This window comes from Barbus barbus (genome assembly GCF_936440315.1).
Source record: "Barbus barbus genome assembly, chromosome: 14".
Lineage (NCBI taxonomy): Eukaryota > Metazoa > Chordata > Actinopteri > Cypriniformes > Cyprinidae > Barbus > Barbus barbus.
Genome location: NC_136742.1, coordinates 18,753,978 through 18,777,426, shown reverse-complemented (window position 1 = coordinate 18,777,426; position 23,449 = coordinate 18,753,978). Strand labels below are relative to the sequence as shown.

The 23,449-nt window shown below is 38.2% G+C and overlaps 2 protein-coding genes across 4 annotated transcripts in view; both read left to right on the top strand.

The window, feature by feature from the left end:
* Positions 1 to 465: 465 nt before the first annotated feature.
* LOC306879802 (vacuolar protein sorting-associated protein 18 homolog) lies at positions 466 to 11,588 on the top strand. Its single transcript, XM_079432994.1, has 5 exons — positions 466 to 863; positions 957 to 1,098; positions 1,465 to 1,556; positions 8,034 to 9,907; positions 10,449 to 11,588. Exons 1-5 carry the CDS (start codon positions 773 to 775, stop codon positions 11,175 to 11,177), a joined length of 2,928 nt encoding a protein of 975 aa, XP_079289120.1. The 5' UTR covers positions 466 to 772; the 3' UTR covers positions 11,178 to 11,588.
* Positions 11,589 to 12,396: 808 nt separating this feature from the next.
* The window catches only part of LOC306879801 (chromatin-remodeling ATPase INO80-like), a 43,774-nt gene continuing 32,721 nt past the window's right edge, over positions 12,397 to 23,449 (top strand). Inside the window, exons 1-17 of one of the 3 annotated variants that reach the window (XM_079432992.1) lie at positions 12,397 to 12,563; positions 16,103 to 16,164; positions 16,277 to 16,451; positions 16,721 to 16,881; positions 17,185 to 17,252; positions 17,792 to 17,938; positions 18,026 to 18,140; positions 18,226 to 18,428; positions 18,529 to 18,582; positions 19,184 to 19,387; positions 19,478 to 19,673; positions 19,766 to 19,833; positions 19,911 to 20,120; positions 20,690 to 20,770; positions 21,450 to 21,545; positions 22,384 to 22,443; positions 22,791 to 22,933. In XM_079432992.1, the coding sequence (XP_079289118.1) occupies positions 16,309 to 16,451; positions 16,721 to 16,881; positions 17,185 to 17,252; positions 17,792 to 17,938; positions 18,026 to 18,140; positions 18,226 to 18,428; positions 18,529 to 18,582; positions 19,184 to 19,387; positions 19,478 to 19,673; positions 19,766 to 19,833; positions 19,911 to 20,120; positions 20,690 to 20,770; positions 21,450 to 21,545; positions 22,384 to 22,443; positions 22,791 to 22,933 (1,949 nt within the window). In that variant the 5' untranslated portion in view covers positions 12,397 to 12,563; positions 16,103 to 16,164; positions 16,277 to 16,308. Of the gene's footprint in view, positions 12,564 to 16,102; positions 16,165 to 16,276; positions 16,452 to 16,720; positions 16,882 to 17,184; positions 17,253 to 17,791; positions 17,939 to 18,025; positions 18,147 to 18,225; positions 18,429 to 18,528; positions 18,583 to 19,183; positions 19,388 to 19,477; positions 19,674 to 19,765; positions 19,834 to 19,910; positions 20,121 to 20,689; positions 20,771 to 21,449; positions 21,546 to 22,383; positions 22,444 to 22,790; positions 22,934 to 23,449 lie in introns of all 3 variants that reach the window. The other 2 variants (XM_079432991.1, XM_079432993.1) reach the window with 2 other exon arrangements.

The following is a 23,449-nucleotide window of genomic DNA, read 5'->3' as shown; positions in this document are numbered from 1 at the left end:
ACTAAATGAAAAGAGCTGATACAAATGTAAAAACTGAATGCAATGTAAGTCGCTTTGGATAAAAGCGTCTGCTAAATGCATAAATGTAAATGTAGAATACAGTAGTGTCCTGAGGCGTTTTGTGCTGTTTTCACAGAGTCATCATCTTTATGAGGAAAAACTGGAATTAAATAGACTGACTAGTTAAACACGAGCCGTGTACAAATGTTAAAAATAAAATCTGCGTTTTCATGTTTTTTTCTCTTATTAGACCTTTGTCTTTGCATCTGGATTTAAAATATTACACTGCCATAATTGAGTAATTTTTTTAAAATGTAGCACAAAAATAACCATTACAAATTAAGCATATTTCTAATATAACTTATAACACTGCAATATTTAGTTACGCATGAATGATATTCCATCCTTAACTAAACAGTGCCACTATGTGGACAGATAAAGAAGAACAGTGAAGTTTTGACATGTAATCACATGATAATCATCAGCTGACCAAGACAGCAATGCACACAACACAACTCGGTCTCTTAGTTCTGTCTTTATTCATTCATAAAATATAATTTAAAGCTCAGCATCGTTTTATTTACAGTATTAACTAGTATATAACGGAGGCATTGCAGTAAATGAGCTTTTGAACTGGATATTTAGCTCACATGCTAGCGTGCTATGGCTGGGGACAGCTGCTAGAGATACTGTACATCTTTACGTGCAATGTGAACACAGCTTCAGTATTTGTTGTACATACTGTAGTTTTGTGAATAATTGATCATTTGCAATGGCATCTATTCTGGACCAATATGAAGATTCTCAGAACATCCGTCAACACAGCCGTGTGTCAGCGGCCAACATCGGCATTACTCATTCAGGTATAAACCTCTGCATTTACAGCTTTTAGGATATTGCAAACATTATGATTGGGTTGACTGTTGTACTTTACATGATTTTTTTTCCGTTCAAAGGGTTTGTGAATGTAAGGTTGGAGGAAGAGAAACCTATTTTCAACAAGCAGCGCATCGATTTCTCACCTCCCGAAAAAATCAACCACTTATCAGTGTGCAACAACCAGTTATGCATGAGTCTGGGGAAAGACACCCTGCTGAGGTAAAGGTGCCATGTCTCAATTGGGACATTTTGCAGCTGATATGTTTTGCATTGATTAGTTTATGTACATGCAATTAGTGATTAATGCGTATTTAATTTTCTGGATATTGAAAGGTGAAAGGACTAAGCAGTGAGGATGGGGACCATTAAAGACAATTCTCTTTGAAGGCTGTTAAAGTGGGATAACGATAACTTAATCTGCCCTTTATTTAGGCTAACAATTGCTAATTATGATTAATTCGCATTATACATGTCATTAAAATATGTATAGGATGAATTCCTGTAAACTGACCTGAAAGAGGTCAGCAATATTTACAGAGGAATTTTAAAGTGTTGTAATATGTTGACATGCATATTATGTTTCAGAATTGATCTTGGAAAACCTGATCAGCCAAATCAGATTGAACTGGGAAGAAAGGATGATAGCAAAGTGCACCAACTTTTTCTAGATCCTACAGGTAATCACGTGTCGATGTTCACACCTTGTTGTAAGAGGATTTAAATGCATTTGGGCCATCTATTAGACGTCATTAGACAGACACAGAAGTAGTCGGATTAGATTTCCATTGAAATTAGTATGATAAAAGAAGCTTCCCAAAGTAGTTTAACAGAACTGGGAAATTCAGTTAGGAAAATGTATATTTCCAATGCTTGGAGTACAATGAATAAATACATGAAATGTAATCTGTTTTTGATATGATTTATATCATGTAATGCTCTACAATGCATCCCATTAAGAGAAACCAATTCTCTGTTTAAGCCTGGTATTATGATCTGACTTGTGTGATCCATTCACAAATGGTCAGGTGAGACGCAGCAGTGTTTACATCTGGTAACAATGTGCATTTGTCGTACAAATACTGTTTAAGCTTTGCAAAAAATGTTGAGTTTTGCATTAACTAGTGTTGGAAACTTTTTCCTTCGTCAAAGCAGAGACCAGGAGACTTTGGGATAAGTTACTCTTTATTGAGAACTCGCAGTAGTCGCTGTAGTCATCCAAGTCTGACTCAAACAGTATACATTGTAGTTTATATACATTTCAAGGGGGAGGGATTTACATAGAGGTGGATACACTCGGAACAAAGCATGTAAATGAAGTATACAGGTTTAGGAACCCGCCCCAGACTCTAGAGTGTTACCAGTCCTAATTCAATCAGCATAACTATTCAACTGTATAAATGCTAATCCAATCAGCCTGACCGTATCACCCAAATGGTCAGGAAGTGCCTAAAGACAAAAGGTTAATGTCTCAGACACCTGGGCTGCCTGACTTCATCTTAGAATGTCATCATCTTTACCTCAAAATGTAAAACACACTGTTTCAGTTTATATATAGTTATATAAATAGTTATACTATTACATTGGAACCTAGATTTATCATTTTAATAAATTTGTAATCCCACAGTTCCCCCTTTGAGAGTTCTAATAACTCTCACAAAATACAAATTTAGACACTTAAAAGTTCATTCGTGTAACTTGTGATCGTTACAGGCACATAGCACATGCTCTGTGTTGATTTTCTGTAATTGCATGCTGACACAGAAACAAACATGCAATTAAGGTCCGTGAAGTTCTTACGGGTAATAGTCTTCTCTGGTTGGAACTGTCATTTTCTCGTGAGACGCGTGAGTCATTTGTTGAATGAAACACTTGATACTGTGGACGCATAGATAGTACGCCAGTAGGAGAAACAACAGAAGAATTGCTATTTCCTTGATCCACAGCCAGGGTTTACCTAAGTTTCCAAACCATGAAGAATTATCTTCAGTCATCTTGTGTATTTTTTCTGAAAGATCAAAAATGTCTTGTTGGATCTTGTTAGTAGTACGACAATCTTGATCATGTTGATGGATGACTGAAGTTCCCGTATGTGAGTCTCTGCGTTGTGTATTTTTTTTGTTTGTTCTGTCTTCCGTGACAGTTGGCTCGGCAGTGGGTCTATTGGTCTTTTAGAGGTTGTGGCTTCATACGCAGGTGAGGAGGTCGGTACGTATGGGTCTCAGGACAGCCATCAAGTGGTATCTGCACAGAGTAAGAAAGAAAACAAAAGACGACAGAGCAGTATTTGTTCTAAAAGATTGCAAACACTAGGGTTGTGTCCTTTGTTCGATCTGAGTCTGCTATTGTTGTTCCTTCTTTCCCTATTTCTTAATTCCTGCGACACCTAAGGAACAGTGAGGTAAGGATGGACTAGTGGATGGGGAAGGCCTATGAGGGAGTCTTCACCGCAGGGTTGGCCCCCGAAGCCTGTTGCATTCGGTTCTTCCCTGGGCTCTCACTGGTCTGCGTGTCCTAGTCTGTCCCTGTAGTTGGTGTACGAACTTTACTGTGCGACATCTCCATCCTCTAATGGAACATCAGTCATAACAAACATCATAATCGAGAGAGGATAGGTGAGTGACTGGAGTGTGCTGTAGTATAGCTTTGAAGGCTGTGAGTGTACTTAGCTAGCGTTCTCTCAATGGAAGGAAGTGACAGTCACCTTCCTGTTATTTAAATTACAAAGGATCTTTCATCTTTGTTGTACATTACTAGTGAAGTTAAGCACTCACAGCCCTAACAGTTAACACCTGAGCAAGCTGCTCCAACAGTTCGGTGAAGTGGGGAGGGGCTGCTTCAGAGAAGTAAGTAGACTGAGTAGGAGCTGAGTAAAGCTGTTAATTTCTCCTAATGTCTTTTTACTTTTCCTACACTCTTTCATCCAGTGTCCAGTTTTGCCACAGTAATGACAACTGCCCTCCTTCTTAGGACATTTACGTTTCTGGTGGTTCTCTGTATTCACCTTATAGGATGATGCTGCAATCTTTACTCTGGCTTTAACATCAAAGTCTCTTTCCCAAGTAGCTAACCTGTCCAAGTTGTTTTGTAGGCTTCCAGTGGACCATGTGAGATCTAAGAATGGCAAAGCAGATCTGTGCTCTGATAAAAGGCCATCAAACCATGTTCGAACTAGTGGTCCTTTATGATCCAGTACCTTCTCTGGAGTGTCAGCTATTCCACTGTATGCTGCAGCTGACTGACAAAACCTTTCCGTGTATTCACTTACAGTTTCTTCTTGCCTTTGCACACAGTTAGTGATTCTGGACCAGTCTATTTTGGGTCCCATGATATTCTTTAGAATTTTCAAAACACCTTCTCTCAAATCGCCTTTACTGGCATGTTGTAGTTCAGAAGTAACAGCGGACTCAAAACTGTTGAATTCAGATTCAGTTAGAATTTCTGACATTAGCTGTGTGACTTCTGCCAAGGACATGTCATAGAGACGCATTTTGCTGATCAATGCTCTTCTAAATTCAGAAAAATTTGTGCGTGCTGAGGGTAAACTCTGGGATAGTCTCTCTATATCTTTAGGTCCTAGCACTTTGGCAACAGTTTGTATTTGGACAACAGAAGAGTTGGGAGGAACACTTTCAGTTCCCTCAATTCCCTGAGATCTTCTCCTAGCGCCACATACCTTCACTGAATCTACAGGCACATCAGTTACTGATTGGATGGTTACATCTGTTTCAAAGAAAGCTTTTAAGTCAGGATAATTGTTATCAGGCTGACTGACTTCTTCCACATCAGTTTTTGCTGAAGCTTTGTTTCGGTTCAATTTCTTAGTCAAAGAGGATACTCTAGCACGGAGCTCTTTGTTCTGTTCCTCTAGCTCTGAGTTACGCTGAGACTGTTGTGTAGCTAGCGCTAAACCAAATTCTCTATGGCAGCATATAATGCCTTTCACGTCGTTCTTGCGAATACATGCTCCTAGTACCTTTTTACACTCATCTACCGACCAAGTCTTGTCTGGATGAATCTCATATTTCTGCGTTAGTTCTTGTCTAACTTTCTCAGTGACTATTAGGTTCATTTGTACTCCTAACAGTGATTTGAATTCGCTATCTGACCACAAAGGAGTCGCTAGACCACCTTTTTCAGTTGTGGGGATCAGTCTAGCATTCTTTCTAAACATATTGTGAGTTTCTTTGTTACCACACAATCAAAACACTAAAACTTCTCTGTTCAACAGAGGGTATGCTTGTTAACACATCAACTATTGTTAACCTTCCTTGCCAGAGCCACGGATAACGCAAATTACTAGCACTTTACGCTAATCTTCTCTGCCGAAACAGAGGGTCACAAATATTAGCACGTAATGCTAATCTTCCCTGCCTGAACAGAGGATAACCAATATTAGCACGTAATGCTAATCTTCCCTGCCTGAACAGAGGATAACCAATATTAGCACGTAATGCTAATCTTCCCTGCCTGAACAGAGGATGAATCTTCTCTGACTACACAGAGGATAAATCACCTTCCCTGGTAAAGCAGAGGATAAATCTTCCCTAACTTTACAGAGGATAAACCTTCTCTAGCAACGTAGAGGATAAACTAGTCTGTTAAACAACCTTCCCTGATTAGACAGAGGATAACGAATATTAACATGTAATGCTAATCTTCCCTGCCTGAACAGAGGATAAATTTCCTCTCTAAAAGAAAACTTTAGAGGATAACTTAGTTAACCAAACCCTACAGCTGTCTGTTAACTCTTCTCTGACGGCGCAGAGGATAATACATTTGTACTGGTCTTAAAGGTTCTTTTGGATAGAGTGGCACTCACCAACCCTTGGTTTTACAGAAAGATTAAGTCTGGAACACAGTCAGATCTTTGAGCTTGAAGTTTCAATCTGGATTCAGAAGATTCAGTCTGGAATGCAGTCAGATCTTTGAGCTTGAAGTTTCAATTTGGATTCAGGTGAGGAGCTCTATCCGGATCACGGCACCAAAACTGTTGGAAACTTTTTCCTTCGTCAAAGCAGAGACCAGGAGACTTTGGGATAAGTTACTCTTTATTGAGAACTCGCAGTAGTCGCTGTAGTCATCCAAGTCTGACTCAAACAGTATACATTGTAGTTTATATACATTTCAAGGGGGAGGGATTTACATAGAGGTGGATACACTCGGAACAAAGCATGTAAATGAAGTATACAGGTTTAGGAACCCGCCCCAGACTCTAGAGTGTTACCAGTCCTAATTCAATCAGCATAACTATTCAACTGTATAAATGCTAATCCAATCAGCCTGACCGTATCACCCAAATGGTCAGGAAGTGCCTAAAGACAAAAGGTTAATGTCTCAGACACCTGGGCTGCCTGACTTCATCTTAGAATGTCATCATCTTTACCTCAAAATGTAAAACACACTGTTTCAGTTTATATATAGTTATATAAATAGTTATACTATTACATTGGAACCTAGATTTATCATTTTAATAAATTTGTAATCCCACACTAGTTAGCTGGCATATGAGTTTTTTGTTTTGTTTTTTTTAACAATGATTTTCCCCCTTTTGTCTGTTTTCTTTTTGTGTAACAGTATACCACAAATTAATCAGTTTAATTATTGTTTACCCTGTATGCTATCATTTAATGTTTTAATAACATAATATTAAAGGGTAACTCCACCTCAAAATGAAAATGTTGTCATTAATCACTTACCCCCATGTCGTTCCAAACCTGTAAAAGCTTTGTTCGTCTTTGGAACACAATTTAAGATATTTTAGATGAAAACCAGGAGACTTGTGACTGTCCCATTGTCTGCCAAGTAATTACCACTGTCGAGGCCCAGAAAAGTATGAAAAGCATAATCAAAATAGTCCATCTGCCATCAGTGGTTCAATCTGAATAATAAAATCTAAAAAATAACTTTTTTTTTCAACAATTCGTCTCTTCTCTGTCTCTCCGCGTCACCGTAGCGCCATTTTGGAGATTACACGCTGAACGCAAACTTACGCTCTTCTGTATCAGCTGCAACACAATGATACATTTTCTACGTGTATTTACACTTTGATTTGAACGAAAATAGCACATCCTTGTGTTGCGGCTGATACAGAACAGTGTACACAGTTTGAAAGACAGAGGAGATGAATTGTTGAAAAAAAGTCATTATTTTTAATTTCTTTGCATACAAAAAGTATTCTCGTCGCTTCATAAAATTCAGACTGAACCACTGATGGCAGATGGACTATCCTGACGATGCTTTCATACTTTTCTGGGCCTCGACAATGGTAATTACTTGGCAGTCAATGGGACAGTCACAAGCCTCCCAGTTTCCATCCAAAATATTTTAAATTGTGTTCCGAAGACGAACAAAGTTTTTACGGGTTTGGAACAACATGGGGGTAAGTGATTAATGACAAACTTTTCATTTTGGGGTGGAATAACCTTTAAATCATTTCAACATAAATATGAAATAAAAATTATAAAGAAATTAAATGAGAAGTGCAAATTTATAAATGTAAATATAACATTTTTATTTTAAAGTTATACTTTTTTATTAGAAAGATATTTTTGTTTAAATCCGTAACCAGCAAAGTTTAATATCTCTTTTTGGCACATTGTTTGATTCACAGATGAGTAGGATTATCAAATTTTTTAAACTTGTTATCTTGGTCTAAATGTCTGATTTAGATTATTTTAGATTATCTTGTGATAGTCAACCGCACAAACTGCACAGTAGTGCTTTGCCATGTATGCCACAATTTGAATGCTTAATAATATTAAATAATTCAGAAATTAGTATTAAATAATACACACACACACACACATATATATTAACTTTTGCATTTCTAAATGTTTATATATAGAGCTGTAAAAGTTAAATAAAATTACATTTAAAATGGTTAGCAGCAAAGTTTAAAAACTGTCTTCGCACAGTGGTTAATTGACAAGTGATTAGGCTCATGAGAAGGATTAGCTTTTACAATGCGATATGGTTATTTTGAACCCCATTTACACCCATGTTTAGCAATGACTGAAGATGGATCTTATACCAGGTGTAAACTGGATCAAAAGCTCAGACCTGGTATTTTTAAACTTGCAATTTAGTGTTGAACTGCTTAAATAGATTTACTTTTTAATGCAATCTGTAAAATGACCTTATCGTTTGTCTTACAGGGTCACATTTAGTCATCAGCCTCACCACAAACGAATGTGTATACTTAAACCGAAACACTCAAAAGGTCCGAAGTCTGTCACGATGGAGAGGCCACCTAATTGAAAGCATAGGATGGAACAAATTAATCGGCTCTGAGACCAACACCGGCCCGATTCTGGTCGGCACCAGCCAGGGAATCATCTTTGAAGCGGAGATCTCTGCCTCAGAGGGCAGTCTGTTCAACACTAACCCAGACCAGTACTTCAGACAGGTTCATTCCCTGGAGGAGGATGGTAAGCCAGCTCCGGTTTGTTGCCTCGAGGTGGAACGTGGCTTGGAATCCAAGTACTTCATTGTTGCGACCACACGGAAACGCCTGTTCCAGTTTGTAGGAAAGCTGGCAGAGGGATCTGAGCAGCAGGGGTTCAGCTCCATCTTTGCCCAGAACCAGGATCTCCTACCCAGCTTCCAGGAGTTTCCAGTCAACATGGGCTACAGTGAGATTACGTTCTACACGTCAAAGCTGCGCAGTTCCCCGAAGACCTTTGCATGGATGATGGGAAATGGGGTTTTGTATGGACAGCTGGACTATGTGCGGCCCGACTCTCTACTCAGTGATGTTCAAGTGTGGGAATACACCTCAGACATCGATTTAAACTCCGTCAAGCCCATCTCTATAGTACTCACCCAGTTTCACTTCCTGCTCCTGCTCCCAGACCGCGTCAAGAGTATTTGCACTCTGAATGGACAGGTAGTGCACGAAGAAAAGTTTTTTCCGGAAAAGTTTGGCAGTCTAAAAAAGATGATCAAAGATCCAATCACTGGGCTTGTCTGGATCTACACAGAGAAAGCTGTGTTTCGCTACCACATCCAGAGGGAGGCGCGGGATGTTTGGCAGATGTACATGAACATGAATAAGTTTGACCTGGCTAAAGAGTACTGCAAAGACAGACCAGAATGCCTGGACATGGTGCTAGCCAAAGAGGCGGAGCACTGCTTCCAAAACAAGCGCTACCTGGAGAGTGCCAAATGCTACGCTCTCACTCAGAATTACTTTGAGGAGATTGCGCTGAAGTTCATCGAGGCCAAGCAGGAGGAGGCCTTGAAAGAGTTTCTGATTAAGAAGCTGACCAACTTCAAGCCCACCGAGAAGACTCAGATCACCCTGCTGGTCACCTGGCTGACGGAACTCTATCTCAACCGGCTCGGTCAACTGGAGGCCGATGACGGCAAGCAACACCTCTTTCTGGAGACCCGTGAAGAGTTCCGCACCTTTCTTAAAAGCCCCAAACATAAAGACTGCTTCTACAACAATCGCAACACCATCTACGACCTGCTCGCTAGTCATGGCGACGTGGACAACATGGTGTATTTCTCAGTCATCATGCAAGATTATGAGCGCGTCATATCACATTACTGCCAGCATGATGACTACAGTGCAGCCTTAGATGTTCTCTCCAAACACTGCGATGACAAGCTCTTCTACAAGTTCTCCCCGGTCCTCATGCAGCACATCCCCAAAAAGGTGGTCGATGCATGGATTCAAATGGGAAATCGGTTAGATCCAAAGAATCTGATCCCAGCACTGGTGAACTACAGCCAGATGGGTAGCATGCAGCAGATTAACGAGACCATCCGGTACATGGAGTTTTGTGTGTATGAGCTGGATGTCAAAGACGAAGCCATTCACAATTACTTACTGTCGCTTTATGCCAAACACAAGCCAGACGCTCTGTTGTGGTACCTCGAACAAGCAGGAACGCACGTCTCCGACATCCACTATGACTTGAAATATGCCTTGCGCCTTTGTGCGGAACATGGTTACCTGCAGGCCTGCGTCTTGGTTTATAAGATTATGGAGCTGTATGAGGAAGCTGTGGATCTAGCTCTACAAGTATGTGTGCTTTTATACTCCTTACATTCTCTTTTAAAATTCTGTCATTACTTACTCACCCTCATGTTGTTCCAAACCCGCAAGACCTTAAGATATTTTTTATGAAATCCGAGAGATTTCTGACCCTGGATAGACAACAAGGCAACTACCACGTTCAAGGCCCAGAAATGCAGTAAGGACATCGTCAAAATAGTCCATGTGACATCAGTGTTTCAACCGTAATGTTATGAAGCTACGAGAATACAATTTGTGAGTGAAGAAAACCAAAATAACGACTTTATTCAACAATTTCTTATCTTTCGTGTCAGTCTTCGATGCGCGTTCAGAAGAGTACCATGACACATGCGTATCCAAACCCTCTCGAATTTCATCAGAAATATCGTAATAAGATGAACAAAGGTCTTGCAGGTGTGGAACAACATGAGGATGAGTAATTAATGATAGAATAAATTTTTTTTTAGGTGAACTATCCCTTTAAAACTCTCAGTATTGGGCTAATTATACATTTAATTAAAAAAAATACCTATGTTTATTCCTTTAGGTGGATGTAGATTTGGCCAAGTCTTGCGCCGACCTTCCAGAGGATGATGAGGAGTTGAGGAAGAAGCTGTGGCTGAAGATCGCTCGTCATGTGGTTCAGGAGGAGAAAGATGTCAAGAAGGCCATGAACTGTCTGTCCAGTTGCAACCTTCTTAAGATTGAGGACATCTTGCCTTTCTTTCCAGATTTTGTTACGATAGACCACTTCAAGGAGGCAATTTGCAACTCCCTGGAAGAGTACAACGAACACATCAAGGAGCTGAAGCAAGAAATGGAGGAGGCCACAGAAAGTGCCAAACGCATCCGTGAAGACATCCAGGAGATGAGGAACAAGTACGGAGTGGTGGAGTCTCAGGAAAAGTGTGCCACTTGCGACTTCCCCTTGCTCAACAGACCTTTCTATCTCTTCCTGTGTGGACACATGTTCCATTATGATTGCCTCTTACAGGAAGTCATCCCTCACCTCTCTTCCTATAAGCAGAATAAATTAGAGGAGCTTCAGAAGAAGCTGGCAGCGACCACGCAGACCACCAAATCCAGGCACAAGCCCAAAGAGGAGGATACGGTCAGCTTAGGTAAGGGCCAAGGAAGCAGAGAGCAGATCAAGTCTGACATTGATGACATCATAGCATGTGAGTGTGTCTACTGTGGTGAGCTGATGATCAAATCCATTGACAAGCCTTTCATAGATCTACAGAAGTTTGATCAAGAGATGTCCAGCTGGCTCTGAAGGATGCATTTCTCCATGAGTTCATTTGAGGACTGCACAATAAATCTGTTATACGTTGTACATATCCTGACAAATTAACCATTAATCATTTGTGAAAGTTGTAATTTGTTTAGAATATTACATGCTACCTGCTGAATTAATGAGTATTAACAGATATGTACTGTACAAATGGCCTTCTTTGATTTTTATGTTGCTTCCTTAGATCACTGGTCACTTCAAAATTTAATAAGCACTTGTTTTCATTTTGCATTATGAGTAATGTGAATAATATCTTTTTTTTAATGTATGCAGCAAAAAATAAATGATTGCTATGTGACCAGACTTTGTGTTGTGATATAATGTTATGGGACAAAGGTGAAAAGGTATCACTCCTAATGTAAAGCCATTTTATGGAAATTGTTTTCATTTTGTAAAAAAAAAATAAAAAAAAGTTACATTTTGATGAAATCAGTAATAAATGTACACAATACACACTTTTGTATCTAAGCACATTTTAAGTTTTCACATTTTAAGTTATTGGTGTAGTTTATTTGATAAATTAAATGACCTCTGTTCATTAGTGTTATTTATTTTTAACAATTATATACTAAATAAATCAAAACCCAGAGATAATGGCCAAGGGTTTATGCACTATAACACAGAGATAAAGGAAAATATATAAAATGAGAAAAAACAAAGAGTAAACTAAATAAATGTGTTATATAGATCACTTGATACAATATATCTTCCCTTAAATTATAGATAAAAGCCAAATAAAAATATAAAAACACCTAAATGTGAGCATTTCCATTTAGTAGTTTGTTTTAAAAATGAGAAAATTAGTTAATTTAAATTCCTTACATTTATACATAGCAAAAATAATTAAGTTGCATGGGGGGGAAATCATATTGCATTAGTGCTATTTGTGTATTACAAGACTGACGAATTTTACGTCAAGTCTCAATCACGCGATATTTTGAGGCTACATTCGGAAAGTGTTACGTCATAAAACCTTCGGCAACGTTCGGTTTTTCTAGGCACAATCAGTAGAACTCCGATAGCCATTACTCTCTCCTCCAATATAACCCACTTCATTTATAATGGGTCGGATTCTCACCACTATCTTTTTTAAATTAAACTACTCTTTTCTTTTTGCTACTAGTACTTTATTATGATACGTCCCTAAATGCTTATAAGATTGCAGCCTTCGCTCTATAATTGATTGGTACGCCTGTTCCCCACTCTGTCCTCGCCATGGCGCCGTGTCCCTGCTCTCTCAGTTACTGAAAGTGGCCGCCTCTCTGCTGCTACCGACTCACGGTCTCTCTCCTCGCTCACAACCGCCATTTTGGAGACAGAGAGCTGCGAGTCGGCTGCAACAGAGACAGAGCAAAAACGGCGGACAAGGTGAGCCAGCGTTTATGAGGAACGTGGTGGGGGAGCAATGGGGGAAGATGGCCGGGAGGGAGAAAGAATTAGAATATGGGAATCGCAGATCTGCTGGCCTCCTCGATTCCCGCAGTGCATATAGACATGAGACGGGACAGGTGGTGCTTGACCTCACGTGTAACAAGGCCACGGAACATTACGAATAATTTTAAATCATATCTCCCTACATTTCATTTGACAAAGAGGTGATGGCCTTAAAGAGACAGAACCCATTTCAATTTTTCAAAATTATTAAGAACTTGCCATGATACTAAACCTTTGCTAAAACAAAGTCACCTCTCAACGGTTATCATTACAAATAGCAGCCAGCTAAACTTCATAGTCTTGCTTTTAAAAATGTAATAAATCTCGTTTTTAGTGGTCGTGCCTCAAGTTTACCTTACATCGCGCTGCAAACTAGCAACATATCCAGTAACCCTGGGTTTAGATTAACAAGCAGCACTGGCTGCTGAGACGCTTAGCGTTAGCTAAACCTAGCCAGCTTAGTGTGCTAGCTAAGCTAAATCGGAAATAAAACATTAGCCTGTCGATAATATTCTGTGAACTAACAGTGGTTTTACCTGGATTTCATAAGTCTTAAGACACCTTGCACCGCTATACATTTCCTCTTTATATAAGGTTAAAAGGATACGCTCGTAAGTGTGCGTTAGGTTTATAAATTACGTTGTCTCATATGAAGAAACCAAAAATTTACGAGTATTTGTCAGTAACATTAATCTATTGATTTTATAATAATAGTTTCCCGGACATTAAAGTCAAATGAGTTGCCGAACTATAGAAATTAATAACTCATAGGCTATCCATTGCTCTGTTTGTTATATTGCATCCAGGAAATGGTTAATGAGGCACTAAAACACAAGTGGTGTGTGTGCTTTAGTTGTGTTTACAAAAACTCAAAAAACCTGTGCAAATGCACCAGTATTATTTGAGGTGGAGTATCATGTTTGCTTTAGAGTTGAATTACTATAAATAGATGTAAATACTTTCCCAATGGTGGATTTTCAATAAAACTGCCTATTGTTATATAAATAATACTTACAGGTACATCTAAAAAAAAAAAAATGAATATCGTGAAAATTTTCATTTTTTTCTTGTAACTTATTTCAAAAAAGTGAAACTTTCATATATTTTTGATTCATTACATGTAAAGTAAAACATTTCAAAAGTTTTTTTGTTTTAATTTTGATGCTTACAGCTTACAGCTCATGAAAGTCAAAAATCAGTATCTCAAAACATTAGAATATTTACATTTGAGTTTCAATAAATGACCATCTATAAATTCCGGGTATCTCTTGTTCTTTGAAACCACAATAATGGGGAAGACTGCTGACTTGGCAATGATCCAGAGGACGAACATTGACGCCCTCCACAAAGAGGGTAAGTCACAGAGGGTCATTACTGAAAGGTGTGGCTGTTTACAGAGTGCTGTATCAAAGCATATTAAATGCAAAGTTGACTGGAATGAAGAAATTGGGTAGGAAAATGTGCACAAGCAACAGGGATGACCGCAAGCTTGAGAATACTGTCAAGCAAAGCTGATTCAAACACTTGGGAGAGCTTCACAAGGAGTGGACTGAAGCTGGAGTCAGTGCATCAAGAGTCACCACGCTCAGACGTCTTCAGGAAAAGGGCTACCAAGCCACTTCTGAACCAGAGACAACGTCAGAAGCGTCTTACCTGGGCTGTGGAGAAAAAGAACTGGACTGTCGCTCAGTGGTCTAAAGTCCTCTTTTCAGATGAAAGTAAATTTTGCATTTCATTGGAAATCAAGGTCCCAGAGTCTGGAGGAAGAGTGGAGAGGAACAGAATCCATGTTGCTTGAAGTTCAGTGTGAAGTTTCCACAGTCAGTGATGATTTGGGCTGCCATGTCATCTGCTGGTGTTGGTCCACTGTGTTTTCTGAAGTCCACAGTCAACGCAGCCATCTACCAGGAAATTTTAGAGCACTTCTTGCTTCCTTCTGCTGGCAAGCTTTATGGAGATGCTGATTTCATTTTCCAGCAGGACTTGGCACCTGCCCACACTGCCAAAGGTACCAAAAGCTGGTTCAATGACCATGGTGTTACTGTGATTGGCCAGCAAACTGAATTTTGGGTTTTCATTATCTGTATGCCATAATCATCAAAATTTAAAGAAATAAAGGCTTGAAATATTTCACTCTATGTGTAATGAATCTATATAATATATGGGTTTCACTTTCTGAAATGAGTGGCAAAAAACATTGACCTTTTTCACGATATTCACATTTTTTGAGATGTACCTGTATATTTTGAGCGTTCACTAGTAGTTTTTAAAGTGGATGTGAAAAGGAAATTCACTCTATTTTCTATTTATCTGTTTTATAAATTTTATGAACAATTCATTAGTTCAGTATTCCACAATTTAATATTCAACAATTCATCCATGCGCTTCACGTTTGTTTTTTTGTTTTTTTTAAATCGCAGGGAAGTAGATTTGTTGCTACATTTTCTCAGGAAATCACTTGATGCCACAAAAAGATGGTTTGCTAATTGGTACTTATTACAAGTATTTTTGGAGGGTGTGGATATTCTCATTCTAGTGAGCATTTGATTTGAACAAAAATCTGCAGTGCAAGATGAATTATTAATACCTTTTGATAAAAAGTTTTTATTGTGGTCAGTAAGATTCTTTTTTAGTTTTATCAAGCAAGGTTGATTAATGTGACTAAAACTAACAGTAAAGACTTGTTACAAAGTGTATCTCATTTTACACAAAAATATTAAACAGCACAACTGTTTTTTATATTTATAATGATAAATGTTTCTTGAGCAGCAAATCAGCATATTAGAATGATTTCTGAAGAATCATGTGACTGAAGACTTGAGTAATGATGCTGCTGAAAGTTCAGCTTTGCCATCACAGGGATAAATTACATTGTAAAATCTATTAAATAATTTTTTTTATTTAAAATTGTATTAACATTTCATAATATTACTGTTTTTACTGTATTTTTGATCAGATAAGAAACTTCTTTCAAAAACATACTTTTTTTTTTTTTACCAGTCCCAAACTTTAATAAGAAAAATCTACTTTTCTTTGAGTCTTTGAACAGATGCAAATCTAAAAAGTCAAATTATAAATTCATGCAGTCATTCACGAGTTTGTCCAGCTGATTCTGAACCTCACAAGGCTGTTTATCAGGTTGATTAGCACCTCTGTTACCCTACAGAGGGCACAAACTGCTACAACAATGGAATATATTCAGTATTACATTTCATTATGTTCTCAATAAACCTGTCAGCTGTGTTAATCTAAATCCACTTCATTATCATTCAGCTACTGCCAGTATGCCATGTGCAAATGTATTTTTAAATTTCTCATTTTTATTTGCAATTTGTTATTGTCATTAAGTTCTGAATATTTATATGCAATATTCTTATTCTAAATGTGCAATCAATCTTACAGTGATTATATCTATATAAGAGTAGACAGATTAATCAATAACTAAATCAATATCACATCCTTTTCTGTTTCAGATTATTCATTTCTGGGACACTGAATGTTGAAATTGTGAAATATGAAGTTTCGCTCTCCAAAGGTACTGTACTGTCTTTGACCACAGTTTTATTACCTTGATTCAAAGCATTCAGATGATCTTCATAATCTCATTTAGAGTTAACCGACAAACACTTTCCATATTGTATTTGCAGTGATCGCCCTTTCAGGGTCTTAACCTCTACCTATGGCCTTGGAGCAGGATGGCGTTGGAGACGCCACATGCTCAAAGTTGGCCAAACCACTTCACCTGCAGTACCTTGAGCGATCCCTCCGCCTAGACACTTTTCTAAGGCAGACTGCTGCTGTTTTTAACCAGAACATTTCCAGGTAAATTATTGTGGAGTTCTCAAAGGCATTCAGGTCCTTTTTGACCTTTTATATTTAGAGTCACTGCATGACTACCATGCTTTTACAAAATCCTTAGAGACTGTAATGTCCCAACCTGGTTTGTGATTTTTATCTGTTTTGAATGTTTCTCCATTCCCCATAATTCCAAAAACCAAAACCTAATTATGGGAAATAATGCACTGCAGCTTGGTTTTATGGCATGTGGTGGGTTGTTTATGGTCGTGTTTGTGTGTGCTTCTCTATATCAGCGATGACAGCGATGATGGTTTGGGCGAGGGGTCTTCTCTGGCTCCGTCTAACCCACTGCTGGCAGTGAAAAATGATCACATCAACCCTGAGAATGAGAGCAAGGACTCATGCAGAGATAGAGAGGCAGAGTGTGGCACTCTCAATGGAGCTGTGCTGCAAGGTACAAGACATAAAATCAAAAATAGCCATGCTATATAACATAAGAATATAATTTTCTGTATATATTACGCTGACCAGTTGTCGTGGATTTCTGCTGGCATCTAATACCATGAAAGTAGTACATTTTGTCTTATTGATATGATAGTATTTGGCTGGTCATGTGATTTCAACATGGCGGCCTTTATTAGGCATTCCAATGTGTATATGATTTTCAAAAGTACTCTTCATTTATTTAGGGGTAGAAGCTTTTAATGAGTAAAAAAAAATACTGAGTTCACCTTAAACCCCACATTGTCATCCACAGAACACAAAGCTGACAAGGCCAGTCTGTATAACTTCTCAAAACTGAAGAAAAGCAGGAAATGGCTAAAGGTAATGTATAGATACAACACTACAGTAATTCTGGGAAAATCTAAATCCAAATCTTTATCTAAATCCAATCCCTGCTTTAAAGAAGCCTGTTGCCGCCTCAAGAGTAAAAAATAAAAGCAGTTATTGCTGTATAAATATAACATTTAAAATAGTAAATTAAGGCTCTTTGCAAAATATAAACTAACAGTTACAAGAAATATAGTCACAGTTTTGATATGAGAAGTCAAAATTGTGACAAAGTGGCAGTAATAGTGAGAGTAAAGTTGCAATTAAAAGAAGTACACTCACAATATTGAGATACAAACTCTAAGAGGACATGGTGATGGAAACAAATGAGATGCGGGAAAGAATTGTTGCAATTATGAAAAAATGCAAATACATTTCAGTAATACGATATGAAATTGCAGTTGTTTTTGCTCTGAAGAGGAAACAGGTTTATCCATACTACTGGCAAAAAAGTCATTCATTGGTAATTGTGCCTCTCGTGTATGTCTGTGTCTAAGCATTCTGATGTTAGGGAGATTGTTTGTGAATTTCAGGGCATCTTGCTGAGCGATGACACCACAGATTCCGATACTGACTCGGATGATTCTGACTTCACAATGACACGGGAAGAGCTCCAGGACATGCTGCGCCTGCACAAGTTCACCAAACTCCACCAGAGCAAGTTCCACTCTGACAGAGAAGTACGACACGCTTGCTGAGTCTGGGATAGTTGCCCCCGCATAAATAGCTTCATGGAAACAGTTGGTAATGTGTGTTTGTGTTCACAGCTGCAGCACTATCAACACTACAGCACTGGCCTCCTGTCCACTCACGACCCATTCTACGAGCAGCAGCGCCACCTACTGGGCATCAAGAAAAAGAAAATCAAGGAAGAGAAGAAATGTAAGGGTAAGCCTACAGAACAAAAGAGGATGACCGTAGCTGTTTTCTGGTCATTTGAATGCTCATCCTTCTTCTGTTTTCATAGCCAAGTTAAAAAAGATGAAAAAGAAAAAGAAACGAGGAGAGGAGTTCTCCATGGAGGGAAGGCCGCACGTTACAAAAATTTTTGCCAAGTTTTCTCATGATGCACCTCTTCCCATGATCAAAAAGAAGCACTTAACCATCGAGCAGCTCAATGCTCGTAGACGAAAGGTCTGGCTCACGATTGCCAAAAAAGAAATCCCAAAGGTACAACAATTTTTCTTTGGAATTCCATTGAGCTTTGTGACACACAATATCTATTTCTTCTGTTCCCGCTTTAATCTATGCTTTCATTGTCTCATTTCAGGCATTTAAACAGAAAGTCTCGGCAAGGAACTTTGTGTTAACCAATGCCAGAAAGGTAAGAGATGTTTATTTTTTACATAACCTACCACTGGGGTTTGAAAGAAGTCTCTCATGCTCACTAAGGCTGCATTTATTTAGAAAAAAAGTAATATTTATTGTATTACAATATATATATTGTAATATTTTGAAATATTAATACAAATAATGTAATTCTATGATAGCAAAGTCATATTTTCAGCAGTCTTCAGTGTCACATGATCCTTCAAAAATCATTCTTATATGCTAATTTTGTGCTCTAGAAACATTTCTTATCATCAATGTTGAAAACAGTTGTTCTACTTAATATTTTTGAAGAAATTTTAATATTTTTCAGTATTATTTAATGAATATAAACTTATAAGATATATATAAAGTAAGTATAGTGTATATAATGTATAAACAGAATTTATTTGAAATAGAACAAATATTTTTTGTAACTTTTGTAACATTGTAAACATCTTTACTGACACTTTTGATCAATTTAGTGCATCCCTGCTGAATAAAATAATAAAATTCTTACTGACCCTAAACATGTGAATGTCACAAAATTTGAAGGTCAAAATTCTGAGACAACACTGAAAATCTGCTAATAAAAATGCATGTGTACACTTGTCCAGTTGGCCCACCAGTGTATGCGTGAGGTCCGGAGGGCTGCGATCCAAGCGCAGAAGAACTGCAAAGAGACTTTGCCACGAGCACGCCGCCTCACCAAAGAAATGCTGCTGTACTGGAAGAAATACGAGAAGGTGGAGAAGGAGCATCGCAAACGCGCTGAGAAAGAGGCTCTTGAACAACGCAAACTGGATGAGGAGATGCGGGAGGTATCAGTAAATATGCACTAGAAATTATATTTCACTGAGAATCACTTCTTAAATAGTTTCCCTGACAGTTCTTCCTGTGTGTCCTATCAGGCTAAGCGTCAGCAGAGGAAGCTTAACTTCCTGATCACCCAGACAGAGCTGTATGCTCACTTCATGGGGGGCAAGCAGAACGCTGGGGGAGACGGCACACAGGAGGAGATCCTGTGCAAGCTTGAGGACAACACCTCCCAACGGCAGATCGACATCGGTGGAGGGGTTATGGTGAATGTCAGCCAGGAAGACTATGGTAAGATCTTATTCTGACCCTGATGGAGCTTGTCAAAATGCGGAGTACCATCTTATGCATTTAGAGTCAAATTTCATGCTGTCCTTTTGCAGATAGTGAATATTACAAGTCTCAGGCCCTTAAAAATGCAAAAGAGGCATACCAGATTCACCAGGCCAGAGTAAGTGGCAATCTGATTTGCATTATACATGAATTTCAGCTGTAAATTATTACATTGTCTCTCTTTTTGTTGTATAGACTAGGTTGTTTGATGAGGAAGCAAAGGACAGTCGCAGTGCCTCTCTGCATGCGGCTAGCGTGTCTGGCTCTGGCTTCGGCGAGAGCTATAGCTTATCAAACCCATCTATTCAAGCAGGTGAAGACATCCCCCAGCCCACCATATTCAATGGGAAACTTAAAGGCTACCAGCTCAAAGGCATGAACTGGCTGGCCAATCTTTATGAACAGGTGATTTTTGATGTTCTCTTATGTTTATTTCTATATATATAAGCATTGAAAGTTTTGGTCAGTACAATGTTTCTAAAGAAATTTATACTTTTATTCATCAAAGATGCATTAAATTGATCAAAAGTGACAATAAACACATTCATAATGTTGGAAATGCTTTCTCTTGAACTTTCTAATCATCAGAGAATCGTGAAAAAATATATATCATAAATGTATCATTTTTCACAAAACTATTATGCAACATGACTGTTTTCAACACTGATAATATAAAAGAAATATGTCTTGACTAAATCAGGATATTAGAATGTTTTCTGAAGGATCGTATGACCAGACACAGGACACATGTACTATCACAGGAATAAATTATATTAAAATAGAAAATGTTTCATTTAAATTGTAATTGTATTTGACAATATTACTGTTGTTAGTATTTTTGATCAAATAAATGAGCGTAAGAGAAACAAACAAATTTTACAGACCCCCAAACTTTTGAACAGTAGTGTATATCGTATTTTTCCATCATGTCTGTGATCTGTAGATGATTTATGTCTGATTTATGTCTCTCATAGGGCATTAATGGCATTCTGGCAGATGAGATGGGGCTTGGAAAGACAGTCCAGAGTATCGCTTTACTGGCTCATCTGGCAGAGGTAAGGAATGATGTTCCAAGGAAATTAAGTAGTTACACGCTGAAAATCTTAAACTTTTAATAATGCTATTTTAGTATTATTAATACATTTTCAAAGTTCCATAAATAACAAATAGTAATACTACTATTATGACTACAACTAATTATACTAATAAAAAAATCTCAATTTTAGTTTTCTTATAGCATTTTTGAGCAAATACACGTATATGCTCTCTCCATCACTATCGTGTCATCTTCAAGCCAACAGATACTGTATTTCCCAATCTCCAGGCTCTCAGGTCGAAAATCTGGAAAAGGTTTATTTTTTGGGTATAAGACACCAGAATTTTTAAAGAAAACAATTCTCTGTTCTGCTTTCCTGTGCTATCATATTCTTTTCTCCCAAACAAACCCCTGACACCACAAATCAGTTATTTGGCATCAGTTCGAACCCTCCAGCTGTCTCCGCTGCTCTCTGTGACTTCCAGGGCTTGTGAAAAGAGGAGGATACAGAGTTTTGATATTTGATATGAAAGTGTAGCGCTGTGGGCCCATAGGAAGCCATGGTAGCATGTTACCGCATTCTTCAGTTGTTTCCTGTTTTGACCCCTCTCTCCTCTCTTTCTTTACCCCCATCTCCGTCCCCCTCCGTTGTCTGCACCTGTTTGGCTTATTTTGTGTTCGTGTGCTCTATCTGACAGAGGGAAAACATCTGGGGACCCTTCTTGATCATCTCCCCAGCCTCAACACTCAACAACTGGCATCAGGAGTTCTCCCGCTTTGTCCCCAAATTCAAGGTGAGTGTGGCAGCTGTGCAAGGAAACACCTGCAGCCGTGGAATCCTTTTTACCTCTCTCTCTCTTGCTCTCTTTCAGTGTCCCTCACGGTCTCAAACTTTTTATAAACCCATTGAACTATGTCTACTTTCAGAACAATGGAAAATGTGTTTTTTCTTAGCCTTTGCATATTTTTGCTGTAAGGAAACGCATGACAGATTACTGCACTTCTGGTCTGATTTTTGTAATCCTTAGGGGGCAGTATTGTATCATTTATGGCGTGTTCCACAAAAATCAGCATCCTAAATATTCATTTCCTGCCAGTCAGACTAAATCTCACAAATCATCTGTGTCTGAAATCCCAGCCAGAAAAACTTTAGGAATATCAGAGGGCTGAGCAATAATGATTTCTTTTTGTTGGCGTGGTAAGGCCAGTAGTTCGGATTAATACTTGCCCTGCCAATTTTTTTACTGGCCCTGCCACAATTTATTTTTAGCAACATATTTTTGTGTGTCAGAAGGAAATATGGTTTCATTGAATCACTAGTTTTCTTTATATTAAAAACAAGATACAAAAAGTATTTAATCGTGTTTTTTAATTTGTGTAATAACTGGAAATTATAGCGATATAATGCAACTTGATGAAAGCTATAATTTCAAACACATAATTGTACTTTTTCATTCTTGCCTGGGTTAATCAGTCTATCCTTATTATAGAGCCCTAAATAATTCATATAATACACCTTGTAATGAAGTTAAGATTATGAAAAGTATATACATGTATAAATAAATATTTTTTAAGTTTCACGTCTTTATTTGATTTCATCAGGCTTTCAACAGTTTTGTCTCATTCTTGCAGGTGTTACCATACTGGGGGAATCCTCACGATCGTAAAGTTATTAGAAAATTTTGGAGCCAGGTAAACATTTCATAAGAATATTGCTCTATACTGGGGGAATTCTCACGATCATAAAGTTAATAGAAAATTTTGGAGCCAGGTAAACATTTTAGAAGAATATTGCGCTAAAACATAGGTCTTCAAGCCTGCTCCTGGGGACCCACTGTCCTGCAGAGTTCAGTTTCAACCCAAATCTAACACACCTGAACCACCTAATCAGTTTCTTCAGGATCACTTGAAAAGTCACAGGCCAGGACTTTGCAGGAAAGTTGGTCCCCAGGAGCAGGGTTGAAGACCTATGCTCTAAAATATCAGATTAATTGAAATCTACTGCTTGAACCATGTTTTATCTTTTTTGGCTTCTGTAGAAAACTCTGTATACCCAGAATGCACCATTTCATGTGGTCATCACCAGTTATCAGCTGGTGGTGCAGGATGTGAAGTATTTCCAGAGGGTGAAATGGCAGTATATGGTTCTGGACGAGGCCCAGGCACTGAAAAGCAGCACCAGGTATTTAACACTCAATTAGTACTTTTAAAATGTAAAATAGCAGTTTTTAGGATGTTTACTTTACATGTATACATGTAGTACTATATGTAAATAATTTTTTGAATAACAAGATAATTGACTGCAAAGCATATGGGATTATTACATACAAACAAATCTTGAAAAAACAATAAATACATAAAATGAAATAAGCTTAACATAAAAGAAAAACTGAAAAACTGGGTGGTGAAAACCCATATACAAATAGAATTTCACCCCTTAAAGCTATGAACATTGTTTACATAGTATTTACTTAAATTGTTTTGGAATTGACACTAGCACTGCCACACTGCTGATAATCTTAAAATGGCCAAGTATAGCCAGTTAATTACTGTATTTTCTTGCAAATATAGCTCCAAGGTCTGGTTGTCTCACTGATAATGCATCCTTTCAACAAGGGAAAAAGATCTTATAAAAAGCTACAGATGCTCCAGGGTGTCTCCACTGCTGGTGCATCTCAGATTTTCCATGTTCCCGTCC